At 38.9% G+C, this 14,411-nt stretch overlaps 1 protein-coding gene across 1 annotated transcript in view; it reads left to right on the top strand.

Annotated features, from left to right (window-relative positions):
- EDRF1 (erythroid differentiation regulatory factor 1) overlaps positions 1 to 14,411 on the top strand; it is a 40,958-nt gene that overhangs the window by 19,017 nt on the left and 7,530 nt on the right. Inside the window, 9 exon segments of the mRNA XM_007449633.1 lie at positions 1 to 40; positions 366 to 566; positions 2,382 to 2,600; positions 4,247 to 4,470; positions 5,851 to 6,009; positions 6,185 to 6,334; positions 7,842 to 7,995; positions 9,357 to 9,472; positions 10,884 to 11,035. The exon segment at positions 1 to 40 is cut by the window's left edge and continues 3 nt beyond it. Coding sequence (XP_007449695.1) covers positions 1 to 40; positions 366 to 566; positions 2,382 to 2,600; positions 4,247 to 4,470; positions 5,851 to 6,009; positions 6,185 to 6,334; positions 7,842 to 7,995; positions 9,357 to 9,472; positions 10,884 to 11,035 — 1,415 coding nt within the window.

The following is a 14,411-nucleotide window of genomic DNA, read 5'->3' as shown; positions in this document are numbered from 1 at the left end:
AGAGCGTTACGATACATTAAATTAGCTTTGCAGAGCCATGGTAAGTTACTATAAATGAAAATATTTAATAGGCATTGGGAGGAGAGAACGGAGAAGGCATCTGAATCAATGAAATTTTAATCCTATTTCTGTTTTAAATTAAAAATTTTTTTTTCTAATCTTGTATATGTTTCCTAGTATTTTCCACTCTGGTTTAACATCGCTTCATTTTGAAATACATGAAGTCATATGTGATATCTGACATAAAATAAACTTAGATACAGTGGTACAAAGCTTTCAGCTGGTAACAGATTTTCTTAATTTTTACTGTATTCCTTCATTTTTAATGTGCTGTGTTTTTTCTCCTTCCTACCCTTTCCACATAGATACTTATTGCTGCCTCTGCACCAATATGCTTTCTGAAGTGCTGCTATTTCTTTCTCAATATTTAACACTCTGTGGTGATATCCAACTAATGCTGGCCCAGAATGCAAATAATAGAGCGGCACACCTTGAAGAGTTTAATTACCAAACAAAAGAAGACCAGGAAATATTACACAGCCTCCACAGGGAGTCCAGTTGTCAAGGTATGCCAGTGAGACTCATCGTTTGATTCAGAAAAATGCCAGAAATGTTAGTGTTTCGGTATTGCTGTTTTGTTTCATTTCTTAATGTTAAATTGAACATGATCCTGTGTATTTGTGTATAAAGCGGTTTTGAAGTATTTTATAATTAGTAATTATACAACTAGAACTAATTAAAAAATAGTCTCTGGAGGGCTTCCCTGGTGGCACAGTGCTTGAGAGTCCGCCTGCCAATGCAGGAGACGCGGGTTCGTGCCCCGTTTCGGGAGGATCCCACATGCCGCGGAGCGGCTGGGCCCGTGAGCCATGGCCACTGAGCCTGCGCGTCCGGAGCCTGTGCTCCAAAAAAAAAAAAAAAAAAAAAAAAAATAGTCTCTGGAGACAATCGTATTGACTTTTTACACTTCTCTCTTTGTAAGGTTTTTCTGGGAAACCCTTTAGTCAACTAACCAAGCCATGATTTTCTTTTGAAAAGGAGTAACAGTTGGTAAAAGTGGATGAATTACTTTTTGAATGGTTCACCTTTTGAATGGTTCCTGAGGGCTAAGATACAGTGATCATTATTTTTTTTTTTATTTATTTATTTTTTTTGCGGTACGCGGGCCTCTCACTGCTGTGGCCTCTCCCATTGCGGAGCACAGGGTCCGGATGCGCAGGCTCAGTGGCCATGGCTCACAGGTCCAGCCACTCCGCGGCATGTGGGATCTTCCCGGACCGGGGCACGAACCCGTGTCCCCTGCCTCGGCAGGCGAACTCTCAACCACTGTGCCACCAGGGAAGCCCCAGTGATCATTATTTTTTAAATGTAGTTCACAGCTGTCTGTTTTGGAGTTGTCACATTTTAAACCTGGAAGATAGGAGAATTTAGTCTGCAGAGCAGCATCCCTCTTAGCTCTGTACAGTTATATATAAGCACCTTGCAATTAGGGCAGTAAGTGAGACATTAGGTGCTTTTGTAATGTATGGAGTTGTTTTATTATGCTCTTAAATCGTTTATATCACTTTATATCCACATCCCAAAAACTTTGGACTGTTAACATCTAGAGAGGTATACTGGGGGAGGAAATGTATTATTGTGGGGTTTTTTTGCCCTCTTTCTCCCCTTCTCCCCTTCTGAGTTTCTCAAATAATCATTTTATTTTAATAGACATGGTGATAAAATCCTTAAGTTTGTTTTTGCCATTCCCATCATGTTAATTTCATATAAGTTACTTCTTTGTAAGAGTGATGTGCTCCTTGAAAGTTATCAGCAGGAGTACTACCCTTTTTCTCCCTTGAATTTTTGGGCCCTGCACCTGAGTTTACTCCAGTCTCCACTAGAGGGCACGTTTAAGTCTTTGAGAGCTTATCTGTCAGCTTCTTCAGTGACATAAACTTACATTGGCAAACTCTAATGTACATAACTAGCCTCTGTAGCAATCCGAACTTTTATTTCAAGAACTGTTTCCAGTAATTAAAAAGGAAAAAAATGGTTTACCTTGTATCAGTGGACAACTTTAGGTCTGTACCGATAAGCAGTGGACCTGGTAAAATCTGGGTCTTGGGAGTTGTTTTTAGGCAGGAAAATATTTCTTTTAATCCAACATTAATGTCCCAAGAAAATATAGTTTTTTAAATAAATTCAGAGATCTTTTCTTTTGAAATTTAAAATTTTAGTTGTATTAATTGAATCTTACTATGTTTATACTATATTGCATATTATGGTATAAGCATAATTTTACTATATGTTATTTTGTCTTAAAAGTATTAGATTACTTAGATACTAAGGAAGAAGGGTTCATATGACTCATGGTGATGTTTCCTTTTTTTTCTTTTAAGGATTTGCATGGGCAACTGATTTGTCTACGGACTTAGAAAGTCAACTTTCAGTTAGTTGTAAATGTTATGAGGCTGCTAATGAAATCTTGCAGTTCAGTGACTTAAAAAGTCAAAATCCAGAACAGTATATACAAGTATTGAAGAGAATGGGTAACATTAGAAATGAAATCGGTGTCTTTTACATGAATCAGGCTGCCGCATTACAGAGTGAGAGAGTAGGTGAGTACGTCTCTGGGGTCCTGTCTTTATTGCCCGTTCTCTTAGAAAATCATGCTGATTTTACATGGTTCAAGCCAAGAACTGTGGCATTTGATTTTATGTCATAAAGGGGTGCACTATTAAAGAATCTTTTATTATTAAATTCTCAAGGAATAAAAGTAGGAAGAGACATTATTTCCCCTTAGGAGTCATCATTTCACTGTCCTCCATCCTCCATCTGATCACTTCAGAAGTGAGTTGGACAGTCAGGCATGTGCTAGGCTCTATATTGGATACGTAATTGGCTAAGACATAGTTCTCCGAGCTGGGAAGCCAGATATGAATACAAATCTCTGAAAAATGCTATAAATACAAATGCCGTACAGTAGAGGAGTGGGGAAAGGAGACGTTCCTTGAAGTCGTGGCGTTCTTGGAAGGCTTGTGGGAAGAAGGTGTCGTTTGGGCAGATGATATGATTTTGCAGCAGGCAGGTGTGGGAAAGGTGGGATGTTTCGACCGGAGTAGGCAGCGTTAGGAAGGAGCCAAAGATACAGTGTCCAGTGGGTGTTTAGAGGAGCAGCGAGTGGTCTTCAGTGATTCAGGCAGAGGGGGATGGATTCATCTGCGCGCATGTTGAGTTTGAGAAGCCAGTGGACATGTACGTGAATGGTATGATTTAGTAGTCAGTCAGAAATGTGTGCTTAGAGCTCTTTGGGTTAGCAAGGCATAGACTGGGAACCATTTACATAGGGGTGATAGTTGAAGCCATGAGAATGGGTGAAACTGTAGAGGCTGTACACACAGCATGGGAAACCCAAAGGGCCGAGATAAAACTGAGGACAGCAGGTAGGTTGAATAAGTTATTGTGTGCCTGTCGATCTGTGAGCTGTACTCGGCACAGGGATACAGAGGTCATTGCCGGTGGGAGAACCTGTGCTTTTTTGTTGTTGTTATTTATACGTATATAATACATTTTTAAAATTGAGATATAAGAACCTGTGCTTTTAAGATGCCTCTGGAGGAGGAAGTTGGTGAAGGTGTATGAAAAGTGGTTGTCAGAAACCTAGGAGAATTAGAGAAGACACAGACTGTGCCTCTTGAAATTCATGGGACCATGTCTTTTGAATCTTTATAAAATAGTGCTTTGCTCGATGTTTTTATTTGCCTGCTTTAATATCATCTGGTTAATAGAGAAGAGGACTCCGAGTGTTGTGTCAGTCTGCCCGGCTGCCATAGACTAGGTGGTTTCAACAACAGAAATTTATTTCTCACAATGTGGAGCTGGAAGTCCAAGGTTGGATTTCTCTGAGACTTCTCTTCTTGGCTTGCAGGTGGCCACTTTTTTGCTGTGTCCTCACCTGGTCTTTTCTGTGTGTGTGTTCCTGACGTCTCTCTCTCTTATGAGAACACCAGTCATTTTGGATCAGGGTCCCACCTTATGACCTCATAAATGAGACCTTAGTCACATTTGTGGTTAGGGCCTCAACATGAATTTAGGGCGGGGGGGACACAGGTGTGATGAGAATAGTGCGCTGCAGTGGGTCCAGGTGGCTGGTGATCCACTAGACATCCTGTCACTGCCACGCTCTCATCATCTCATCAAGAGACACTGGTGGGTTTACGCTGATATCTGCTTACACAATTGTTTTCTTTCTTTTTTTGTGAAGTGAGCAAAACTGTGTCTACTGCAGAGCAGCAGTTGTGGAAAAAAAGCTTTTCTTGTTTTGAAAAGGGAATTCACAACTTTGAGTCAATTGATGATGCCACAAATGCTGCCCTTTTATTATGTAACACGGGACGACTCATGCGAATTTGTGCACAGGCGCACTGTGGTGCAGGTGATGAATTTAAACGTGAATTTTCTCCAGAAGAAGGCTTGTATTACAATAAGGTAACTTGCTTACATGTTGCACCTCATCTATTCACACCTGATTGTCCTTTACACTTTGCCACAGCTCCACTAAAAGGTTATAAAACTAAAATAATTAACAACTGTGGTGATGGCACAGGACTAGACAGATCATTAAAACACTTAGAAACTGGAAGAATACTGAGAATTTAGTAGTGAAGATGACAGGTTGAATTGGTAGGGAAGGATAATTGTTCAGTAAATTACATCGGTGTAGTGAGAGCACGTCAGATGGATTAAAGATCGACACAGAGAAGTGAAATTCTGGAAGTCCCAGAGGAAAATAGAGGTAGATGGTTCTCTGATAGGACGGGAAAGGACTTTTGCAGCATAACACAAAGAGCAAAAATTGCGACATAAGAGATGGATAAATTCAAATGCATAAAAATTGTTTTTTAAATGCACAACAGAAAGCAAAATTGAAAAGCAGTCCACAATCCAGGGAAAATACTTAGAGCACACATGACAGATCAGAGGTTAATAAATCCTTAATATATAAAGAACAATTAAGAATCATTGAAAATAAACTGCCCCAATAGAAGAACAAATAATCTTGAACAAAAAAGTCATACGTGTAAAAAAAAAAAAAAAAAAAAAAAAGTAAATGGTTAATATGTAAGAAAAATTTCAAAATTAAACTTTTATGAAATTTAAAAATCAAGTTTTTTTAATCAAATTGTGAACAGTTTTTGGCAAATGGTAATATCCACTGTTGGGGGAGGTACAAGAACACTCATTTAGTTGAGAACTTTGAAGCTGTTTAAATTACATTAGTGAGCAACGTTCATTGCATAGAGAACTTAAAAAAAAAAGTGACCTTGTTTTTCTTTAAGCCTACATATACACAGAAAAAGTGGATAAGTACACACCAGAAATGTAGAAATTATTGCTGGGTGATGGGATTCAGTGTGATTTTGTTTGATTACATAACAATGACCGTGTATTTCAGCATGGTGGTGACAGAGGTGGGAAGGGTTGCTTCTTTATACAATCAAACCCAGCAAATTTTTTATCCATAGACTTGTCAGATTATTTTTTCTAGTTTGCTAGTTATATAAGCTGTAATTCTCATTTAGAAAGAAAGGAAAACAAATGAAAAAAATGCATCCTTATGCTTCACATGAGTCATAAGACACTCAGATGGGCTGATGATAGACTCGAGAGGAAATGTGGGCAACATGCAGTCCACTTTAAATCACTTTCTTCATTGAAATTGTGTCACTGATTTACTTTTTTCCTTTCCTCATGATATTGGTCTTTTATAAATTCTCTCAAATTAATGTTGGGGTGATTGTGAGGCATGTTTTACTTTATGGTGTATATTTAAACTGAGTCACAATGGTCCTTTTTCCTCCCTTGCAGGCTGTTGATTACTACTTGAAAGCTCTAAGATCCTTGGGAACGCGAGACACACACCCAGCTGTTTGGGACTCAGTGAATTGGGAATTGTCCACTACTTATTTTACTATGGCAACTCTACAGCAAGATTATGCTCCGTTATCTAGAAAAGCTCAAGAGCAGGTAATATTTGCTGGATTATAAAGAAGTCTTAACCTTACTTATTCCTTTGTTTGACACATATTGAGCATCTGTTAATAGTCTTTTCCTTGACAAGCAGTATTTAAATGTTTTTAAAATTCTTACGTAAGATTACGGGATTGTCATTTTTTTCCTCCCTCTTAAAAAAAATACACAGATTGAAAAAGAAGTCAGTGAGGCTATGATGAAGTCCCTGAAATACTGTGACGTGGACTTGGTGTCTGCTCGACAGCCACTTTGTCAGTACCGAGCTGCAACCATCCATCACAGGCTGGCGTCCATGTACCACAGTTGTCTGAGGAATCAGGTATTGCCATTTTGATTCAAGTTAAGTGCCAAGTCCATTTAAAAGTGTTCTGGTGCTTTTCTTACATTTCTGTAGACATTTAAAATGCCATCTATTCTTTTAGCCATTTGAGAAAAACCTGGACTGTGGGTATTTTTCCCCTCTCTCCTATGCTATGTATTTTTTTATTATAATTGGGTCTTAGTTTGCAAAATTATGTGTTTGCCTGGGTGTATTATTTAGATTTTTTAAAAATGTAGTTAGGCTTTGTAGTAACGGTTCTATGTCAATTTTAAAGTATGCCTTGCTCATTTTAAAAAAATTTTATTTTGAAATAGAGCATGCATATAAAAGCACATAGAAAATGTATGTGAAGCATTTATACAGTTTAAAGAATAACAGGAAACCCCTGTGTACCTCACCTTGAGGTTAAGAAATGGAAGACTCATTCAGGGATCCCCTGTGTACCCCTCCCTGTTGAGTCTCTCTCAGTACCAACCCACATTAACTACTGTCCCTGATTTTCTATTATGTCTGTACCTTTTCTGTCTTTTACCACCTAGATTAACTACTGTCCCAGATTTTCTATTATGTTTGTACTTTTTCTGTGTTTTACCACTTAAACAGCATGTTTACATTTTACCTGGTTGTGAGCTATATAGAACAAGTCATGCTGTACATATTCTTCTGTGGCTTATTGCTTTTTAGTTAACATCATGTTTTGGAGATTCTTCCAGGTTGATACACGTAGCTGTTCATTTTCTCAGCTCAATAGTATTCATTAAATGAATATATCACAGTTTATTTATCCATTCTATGATTAGTGAACTTTGGGGTTGTTCTAGTTTGAGGCTATTAGCAATAATATGATGAACAGTCTTGTACCTGAATCCTGGTGCTCAAATGCATGTATTTCTAAGGATAATTTGAGGCCTGAGCTGAAGGTGCCCTCCTTCAGAGAGGTTGCCTTGCTTCTGCCAGGAGTCTTGTGCTTATAGTTTATCAGGGATATTTTTTTATTGTTTTGTTGTTCTCCCTTTCTTAGCTCAGCACCAAGACAAATTATCTTGCCGTTCCTTGGGTGTGGGTTTACTTCTGGGATGCCTTTATCCTGGAAATACTGTCCTTTGAGGTCCAGCTGAATCTGGAGAGGGTTTTTTCCACTCTGAGCTGGCTTTTCCCCTTGCCACAGAGGGCCCCCAACCTGAATTCACATTTGTCCAGATGGCCTAATATCCTCACGGCAAAAGCAAGCTTGAGAGAATTCGAAGACAATTCACTGGGGGAAGAATTGTCTGTGCAGCAAATCATGCTGGGACAACTGGACATGTACGTGCAGAAGGGTAGGGTTGGACTCCTCCCTCACATAACATATAAAAATAAACAAAATGGATTAAAGACCTAAATGTAAGAGCTAAAACTCTAAGACTTATAACAAAACACTAAAAAGTATTTAGTGGTCCAGAGACTTGGTTAAGTAGTTATTGTGAAATCAAAGCCTTAGGATTTATTTTATTTTTGGTTCTAGGTTGGTGATGAATATCTTAGGAAGCAGCACCGGCTGCTAGCAGATCTTCATTACAGCAAAGCTGTAAAGCTTTTTCAGCTTCTGAAAGATGCTCCGTGTGAACTACTTAGAGTACAGTTAGAAAGAGTAGCATTTGCAGAATTTCAGATGACCAGTAAGTCTCACTTTTTTATTTCTCAGATTTGTATGCATTGGCTTAGTGTTGGATTGTCTTAGAGTGAGGCAGACTATGGATCTCTCTTGGATGTAAGCAATATTGTTTTCTTTTGAATTTGCCCATAGTTAATGTCTTTGGGTAGGGACATTTTTTGAAATGCTTTTTAAAACTTAGAGAAATGCATTAGCTTATGTTTAATGAGTAGATATACTGAAATATAGCCCAGGATTTCTTACTTGAAAAAAAATTATGACAAGTTAATTTAGACAATTAAAGATTTTAAGCATCATGAACAAGATGGGAGTGGAGAACCAGTGATGGAGAAGTGGTGGGCCTCACTGAGTCCCCTTGAACGAAGAACCAAGACTGGCAGCTTTGGATTGTGGTTCTAGAACAGACTTAGCTGCAGATCCTGAGCAAGGTGGCGATGAAGTGGGAGGGCAGGGAGGGGGAAAGCAAGGCACTTCATTTATCATTTCCCACGGCGGAGTAAGCTGGCCCTCCACCACTGAGCGATTTTTTCTAAATTCCCTCCTTGGTCTTGTTCACCTGCTCCCCTTCTGCACAGGGATATTTTGAGAAATACCTCTTGTGTGGTAAAGAAACAAGAGACATTTATTTGAAGTACAGCAATTCCATTGGTTTCTTTTCAGTTGTTTTCTTCTATAAAATTAAAATAAATTTAATATTTAACATATGCATGACTCTTTGTATAGTATCTCTGGAAGGATGGACGAGAAACTGACAGCACTATCACTTCCGTGGCTTTCAGTGTATGCCCATTTGTACCTTATACATTTTGACAGTGTATTACCTATTGAGAACAGTTTTTAGAGATACTTTTTACTAAAAGCATCTTTTAAAACTTTTTGCCAGTATATAGTACCTAGCTGAATGTCTTGGGTGGTCACCCAGGATTAATAGTAGCTCTTTCTGGGGGCAGTCTGGGGTGATCTTCTTTTCCAATTTGCATCTTTGAATTTTCTGCCATGTTTGAATTCCTTAGAATGAGCAGGCATCGTTTTTATAAAAAAAAAAAAAAAAAAAAAGTAGATACTGGGAACAAATTTGCTAAGATGGTAAGTATGCTTAATTTCCTTTTTAAAAAATGTTTAATACTGTGACTGTAAAACCAGATAGTAAGGCAGGGAAACAATGATTGTTTATTGCCTTGTCAAGTCCTACTATTTTCTTTAGGGATAATTACTAGACAAAAGTTGGATTTAGAAGATTTCTTGGGATTCGCATGAGCTACCTTCACAGCATTTGAAAATCGGAATTTTCATTAATACATTGACATTGGATGGGTTTCTAGATTTATATTTAAAGGAATGATCATTTTGTGTTTGACACTCTAGGTCAGAATAGCAATATTGGAAAATTAAAAACACTTTCTGGGGCTCTTGATATAATGGTGAGAACTAAGCATGCATTCCAGCTCATCAGAAAGGAGCTTGTAGAGGAATTCGACCAGGTAAATGGAAAAAAGATTTATCATTGTTTTCTGTGTGTCTTAAACTAAATGCTACATGATGTGTATAGTGGGCATATGGGATGCGTGTATGTGTCTGTATGCATTGTGTGTGTACAGATACATAAATACATATGATCTGCATAAAAACCTGTTAACAGTGATTATTACATTTTCTTGGTGGAATTATTAAACTCAAATTTACAAGTTCATCTTTTATATTTTAAAATTATTTCTTGTGGGCTTCCCTGGTGGCACAGTGGTTAAGAATCTGCCTGCCAAATGCAAGGGACACGAGTTCGAGCCCTGGCCCGGGAAGATCCCACATGTCGCGGAGCAACTAAGCCTGTGCGCCACAACTACTGAGCCTGAGCTCTAGAGCCCGCAAGCCACAACCACTGAGTCCACGTGCCACAACTGCTGAGGCCTGTGCCCCTGGAGCCTGTGTTCCACAACAAGAGAAGCCACCACAATGAGAAGCCCGCGCACTGCAATGAAGATTAGCCCCCGCTCACCGCAACTAGAGAAAGCCCACACGCAGCAATGAAGACCCAACACAGCCAAAAATAAAATAAATTTATTTTAAAAAAATTATTTCTTTAAATAACCACATAGACCTTGGTTAATAATAAGGCCCTGGGAGTATAAAGTCTATTAAGATTGAGTTTTTCCTTTTTTTTTTTTTTTTTTTTTGTGGTACACAGGCCTCTCACTGTTGTGGCCTCTCCCGTTGCGGGGCACAGGCTCGGGATGTGCAGGCCCAGCGGCCACAGCTCATGGGCCTAGCCGCTCTGTGGCATGTGGGATCTTCCCGGACTGGGGCACAAACCCGTGTCCCCTGCATCGGCAGGTGGACTCTCAACCACTGCGCCACCAGGGAAGCCCTGTTTGTTTTTTTAAGAGAAAGGTCTGTGCCTTCTTTTATAATTTCCACTAAACTGTCTGCAGCTGAACGGTGATTGGGCTTAAGCAGGCTCCTTGGGAAGGCCTTTCTGGTTTGCGAGGCGTTCCCACATTCATGCTGCCTTCTACTGAAAGCTTCCCTGAGTCCTGGTGGCCTCCAGCCTATTTCCAAACTCTGGTTCTCAAACCATACAGTACCCATTTCCATCTTGCTCCTTGAGCGTCTGACGTTGGAAAGTTTTTGTTCAGGATTAGTTTCTTCTACGTAAGTGCCTTTTAGGTCTGAGACATTTTTTTAATATGGTTTAGTCTTATCAGAATGTTCTCAGGGTAGGGAGGAGGAGGCCGTGATGAGGCTGCCAGCAGGCTGTCCCCGAGGGAAAAATCATCTCAGGTTTGTTCTTTTTTGCTTTTGGTTTAAAAGTTTACTGGATTATTGAAATGGCGGTTCCATCACTTTAGTATGAAACTGTGAGGTAGCTTAGGTGAAATAACTTTTTGTTGTTTCTAGCCTAAGAGTGAAGAGACCCCTCCAGCTGCTGATGCTTCTCCTAGTCTCAATCGAGAAGAAGTGATAAAACTCCTGGGTATATTTGAATCTCGCTTGTCATTCCTTCTTCTTCAGTCCATCAAACTGCTGTCTTCAGCTAAAAAGAAAACAAGGTAAATTTTATGGAAATTTCTTTCCAAGCACCTTACCTATATACTTTTCATTACTGATACTGTAAAAGGATGGGCCCCATTCTTTGTTGTGTTTTTTAAGTGGTGCTCTTTCATGATTTGTTAAATTCAGTGAGAATCATCTCCATGTGGCCTACTACGTGTTGAGGTTATAGAAACAAAGAAATCTTACTGCCTAAGGATAAATACCCTATAGGCTGTAATATTTTCCCTGAGAGAGATGAATGACCTGGAATGAAGACCTTGACTGTTTCTTGTAACTCTTCTGAGCATTGTGTTTAATGGGAAGTCAGAGCTATAGATACTCAGGGCCAAGCGCATCATTAAAAGTAGGTGACAGAACATCGAAGTCTCTCTACCCAAGAAACTAGTGAAGAGAAGAGTGAGCATCTCAGCAAATACACCTATAACATCTTATACAATTATGTTGTTTTCCAGAGTTATTATGTTGGGATTATTAATTTAATTTGAAATTCTGGTAGTAAATACTAGATCAGGAAAATAATATAAACAATATGCCTTGCTTTTTTTTTTTAGTATAAGTATAATCCAGCCATATTACAAAACTTGAAAAACAGAAAAAGGAAAATCATTTATCCTAATATATGCATTCTTATCAGTTATCCTATGCATATTTTACCAATTTATAAAATTGGGATACAGATAATTTTTTGTCTCTTTTTATGTTTTATTTATATTTAGTAAAATTCATCCTTTGTGGTGTACAGTTCTTCAAGCTTTGACAAATGCATAGATATGTATGTCTACTGCCAAAATCATGGTACAGAGCAGTTCCATCAATCCAAAAATTCCCTCTTGCTGCCTCCTTATAGTTAATTCCTCTCCTGATTTCAGTTCCTTAGTACCTCAGGGAGAAAGCATTCTGTCTCCTGCTGTGAAGTGTGACGTCAGCTACAGGTTTTTGTAGATCAAGTTGAGGATGTTCCCTTCTATTCCTAGTTTGCTGAGAGTTGCTATCATGAATGAATTTTAAATTTTTGTCAGATGCTTGTGCTATATACATTGAAATGACTCTATCATTTTCCATCTTTAACCTGTTAATATAGTGGATTACATTGATTTTTTTTTTTTTTTTAACGTTAAACCAGCTTTGAATCCCTGGGATAAACTAGTACTTTGTTGTGGTGTATTGTTTTTTTTTATGTATTGTTGGATTCCATTTGCTAATATTTTGTTGAGAATTTTTGTGTCTGTTCATAAGGGGTATTAGTCTATACTTCTCTTGTGATGGTTTTATCTGGTTTTGGTATTCGAGCAATGCTGGCCTCATAAAATCAATTGGCAAGTGTTCCCTCTCCTGTTTTTTGAAAGAGATTGGAATTTATTGGTGAAACCATTTTAACGTAGAGTTGGCTTTATGAAAGGTTTTAACAATTAGTTCAATTTCATTTCATAGATATAATATTATTCAAGTTGTCTTTTTTTCTTCCTGAGTTTCATCTGTTGTCAAATATATAGGTTCACATGGGCTTCCCTGGTGGCACAGTGGTTGAGAGTCCGCCTGCCGATGCAGGGGACGCAGGTTCGTGCCCCGGAGCGGGAAGATCCCACATGCCACGGAGCAGCTGGGCCCGTGAGCCATGGCCGCTGAGCCTGCGTGTCCGGAGCCTGTGCTCCACAACGGGAGAGGCCACAACAGTGAGAGGCCCTCGTACCGCAAAAAAAAAAAAAAAAAAAAAAAAAAAAAAATATATATATATATATATATATATATATATATATATAGGTTCACAGCAGTCCCTTATTAGCCTTTTAATATCTAAAGGAGTTTTTAGTGATAGCCCTTCTCTCATTCCTGATATTAGTTTTATCTTCTCTTTTTTTTTTTTTTGGTCTGGTTAGAAGTTTACCAATTTTATTGATCTTTTCAAAGAACTAGCTTTTGGTTTGGTTTCTCTTCCCCCATTGTTTTTTTATTTTCAGTGTCATCGATTTCTACACTTATATTTCCTTGCTTTTGTTTATTTTGGGTTTAATCTGCTTTATTTATTTATTTATTGCTGTGTTGGGTCTTTGTTGCTGTGGGCAGGCTTTCTCTAGTTGTGGTGAGCGGGGGCTACTCTTCATGGCGGTGCATGGGCTTCTCATGCGGTGGCTTCTCTTGTTGCGGAGCACAGGCTTTAGGTGCATGGGCTCAGTAGTTGTGGCGCACGGGCTTAGTTGCTCCACGGCATGTGGGATTTTCCTGGACCAGGGCTTGAACCTGTGTCCCCTGCATTGGCAGGCAGATTCTTAACCACTGTGCCACCAGGGAAGTCCCTTTTTCTGGTTTCTTTTTTTTTTTTTTTTGTGGTATGCGGGCCTCTCACTGTTGTGGCCTCTCCCGTTGTGGAGCACAGGCTCCGGACGCACAGGCTCCACGGCCATGGCTCACCGGCCCAGCCGCTCCGCGGCATGTGGAATCTTCCCGGACCGGGGCACGAACCCATGTCCCCTGCATTGGCAGGCAGACTCCCAACCCCTGTGCCACCAGGGAAGCCCCTTTTTTCTCGTTCCTTAAAGTGGAAGCCTAAATTACTGATTTGAGACCCTTTTTCTTTTTAAATATAAGTATTTGCCACTATAAATTTTCTTCTAAGCACTGCTTTTGCTGTATCTCACAAATTTTGATATATTTTCCTTTTCATTCAGTTCAAAGTAATTTTTTTATATCCCCTGAGATGTCCTCTTTGATCCATGTATTATTTAGAGGCATGCTGCTTAATGTCTGAATATTGGGATTTTCCAGATATCTTTCCATTATTGATTGCTTTATTTTAATTGCACTATGGGCTGAGATCATAACTGCATATGATTTCTCTTCTTTCACAGTTGTTTAGATTTGTTTTATGGCCAAGAATATGGTTTGCCTTGGCAGGTGTTCCATGTGCACTTGAAAATTATGAGTAGCTTACTGTTTGGTGGAGTGTTGTGTAAATGTCGGTTAGGTTTAGTTGGTTCAGCGTGTTGCTCAGGCCTTCTGTATTCACACTTTCTGTCCACTTGTTCGGTCAGTTACTGAGAGAAGCATGTTGAAGTTTCCAGTGACAGTTGTGTGGATTCATCTGTCTCTCCTTTCGATTCTTTCAGTTTTGTTTCACGTATTTTGAGGCTCTATTAGTCATATACACATTTAGGACTGTTATATCTTGGAGAACTGAGCCCCTTATATAACATGTGTGGTCCATCTTTGATATTAATATAGCTGCTCAGGTTTTTTTGGTTAATGTCTTTTTCCATCTTTTGCTTATGACCTATCTATGTCTTTTAACTTAAATGTGAGTTTCTTACAGACCACATATAGCTGAGTCTTGCTTTTTCAATCCAAACTTACAGGTGGTATTTTTTTTTTTTTTTT

Source organism: Lipotes vexillifer, unplaced genomic scaffold (assembly GCF_000442215.2).
Source record: "Lipotes vexillifer unplaced genomic scaffold, Lipotes_vexillifer_v1.1 scaffold1262, whole genome shotgun sequence".
NCBI lineage: Eukaryota > Metazoa > Chordata > Mammalia > Artiodactyla > Lipotidae > Lipotes > Lipotes vexillifer.
This window is presented reverse-complemented; position numbering and strand designations above follow the sequence as displayed.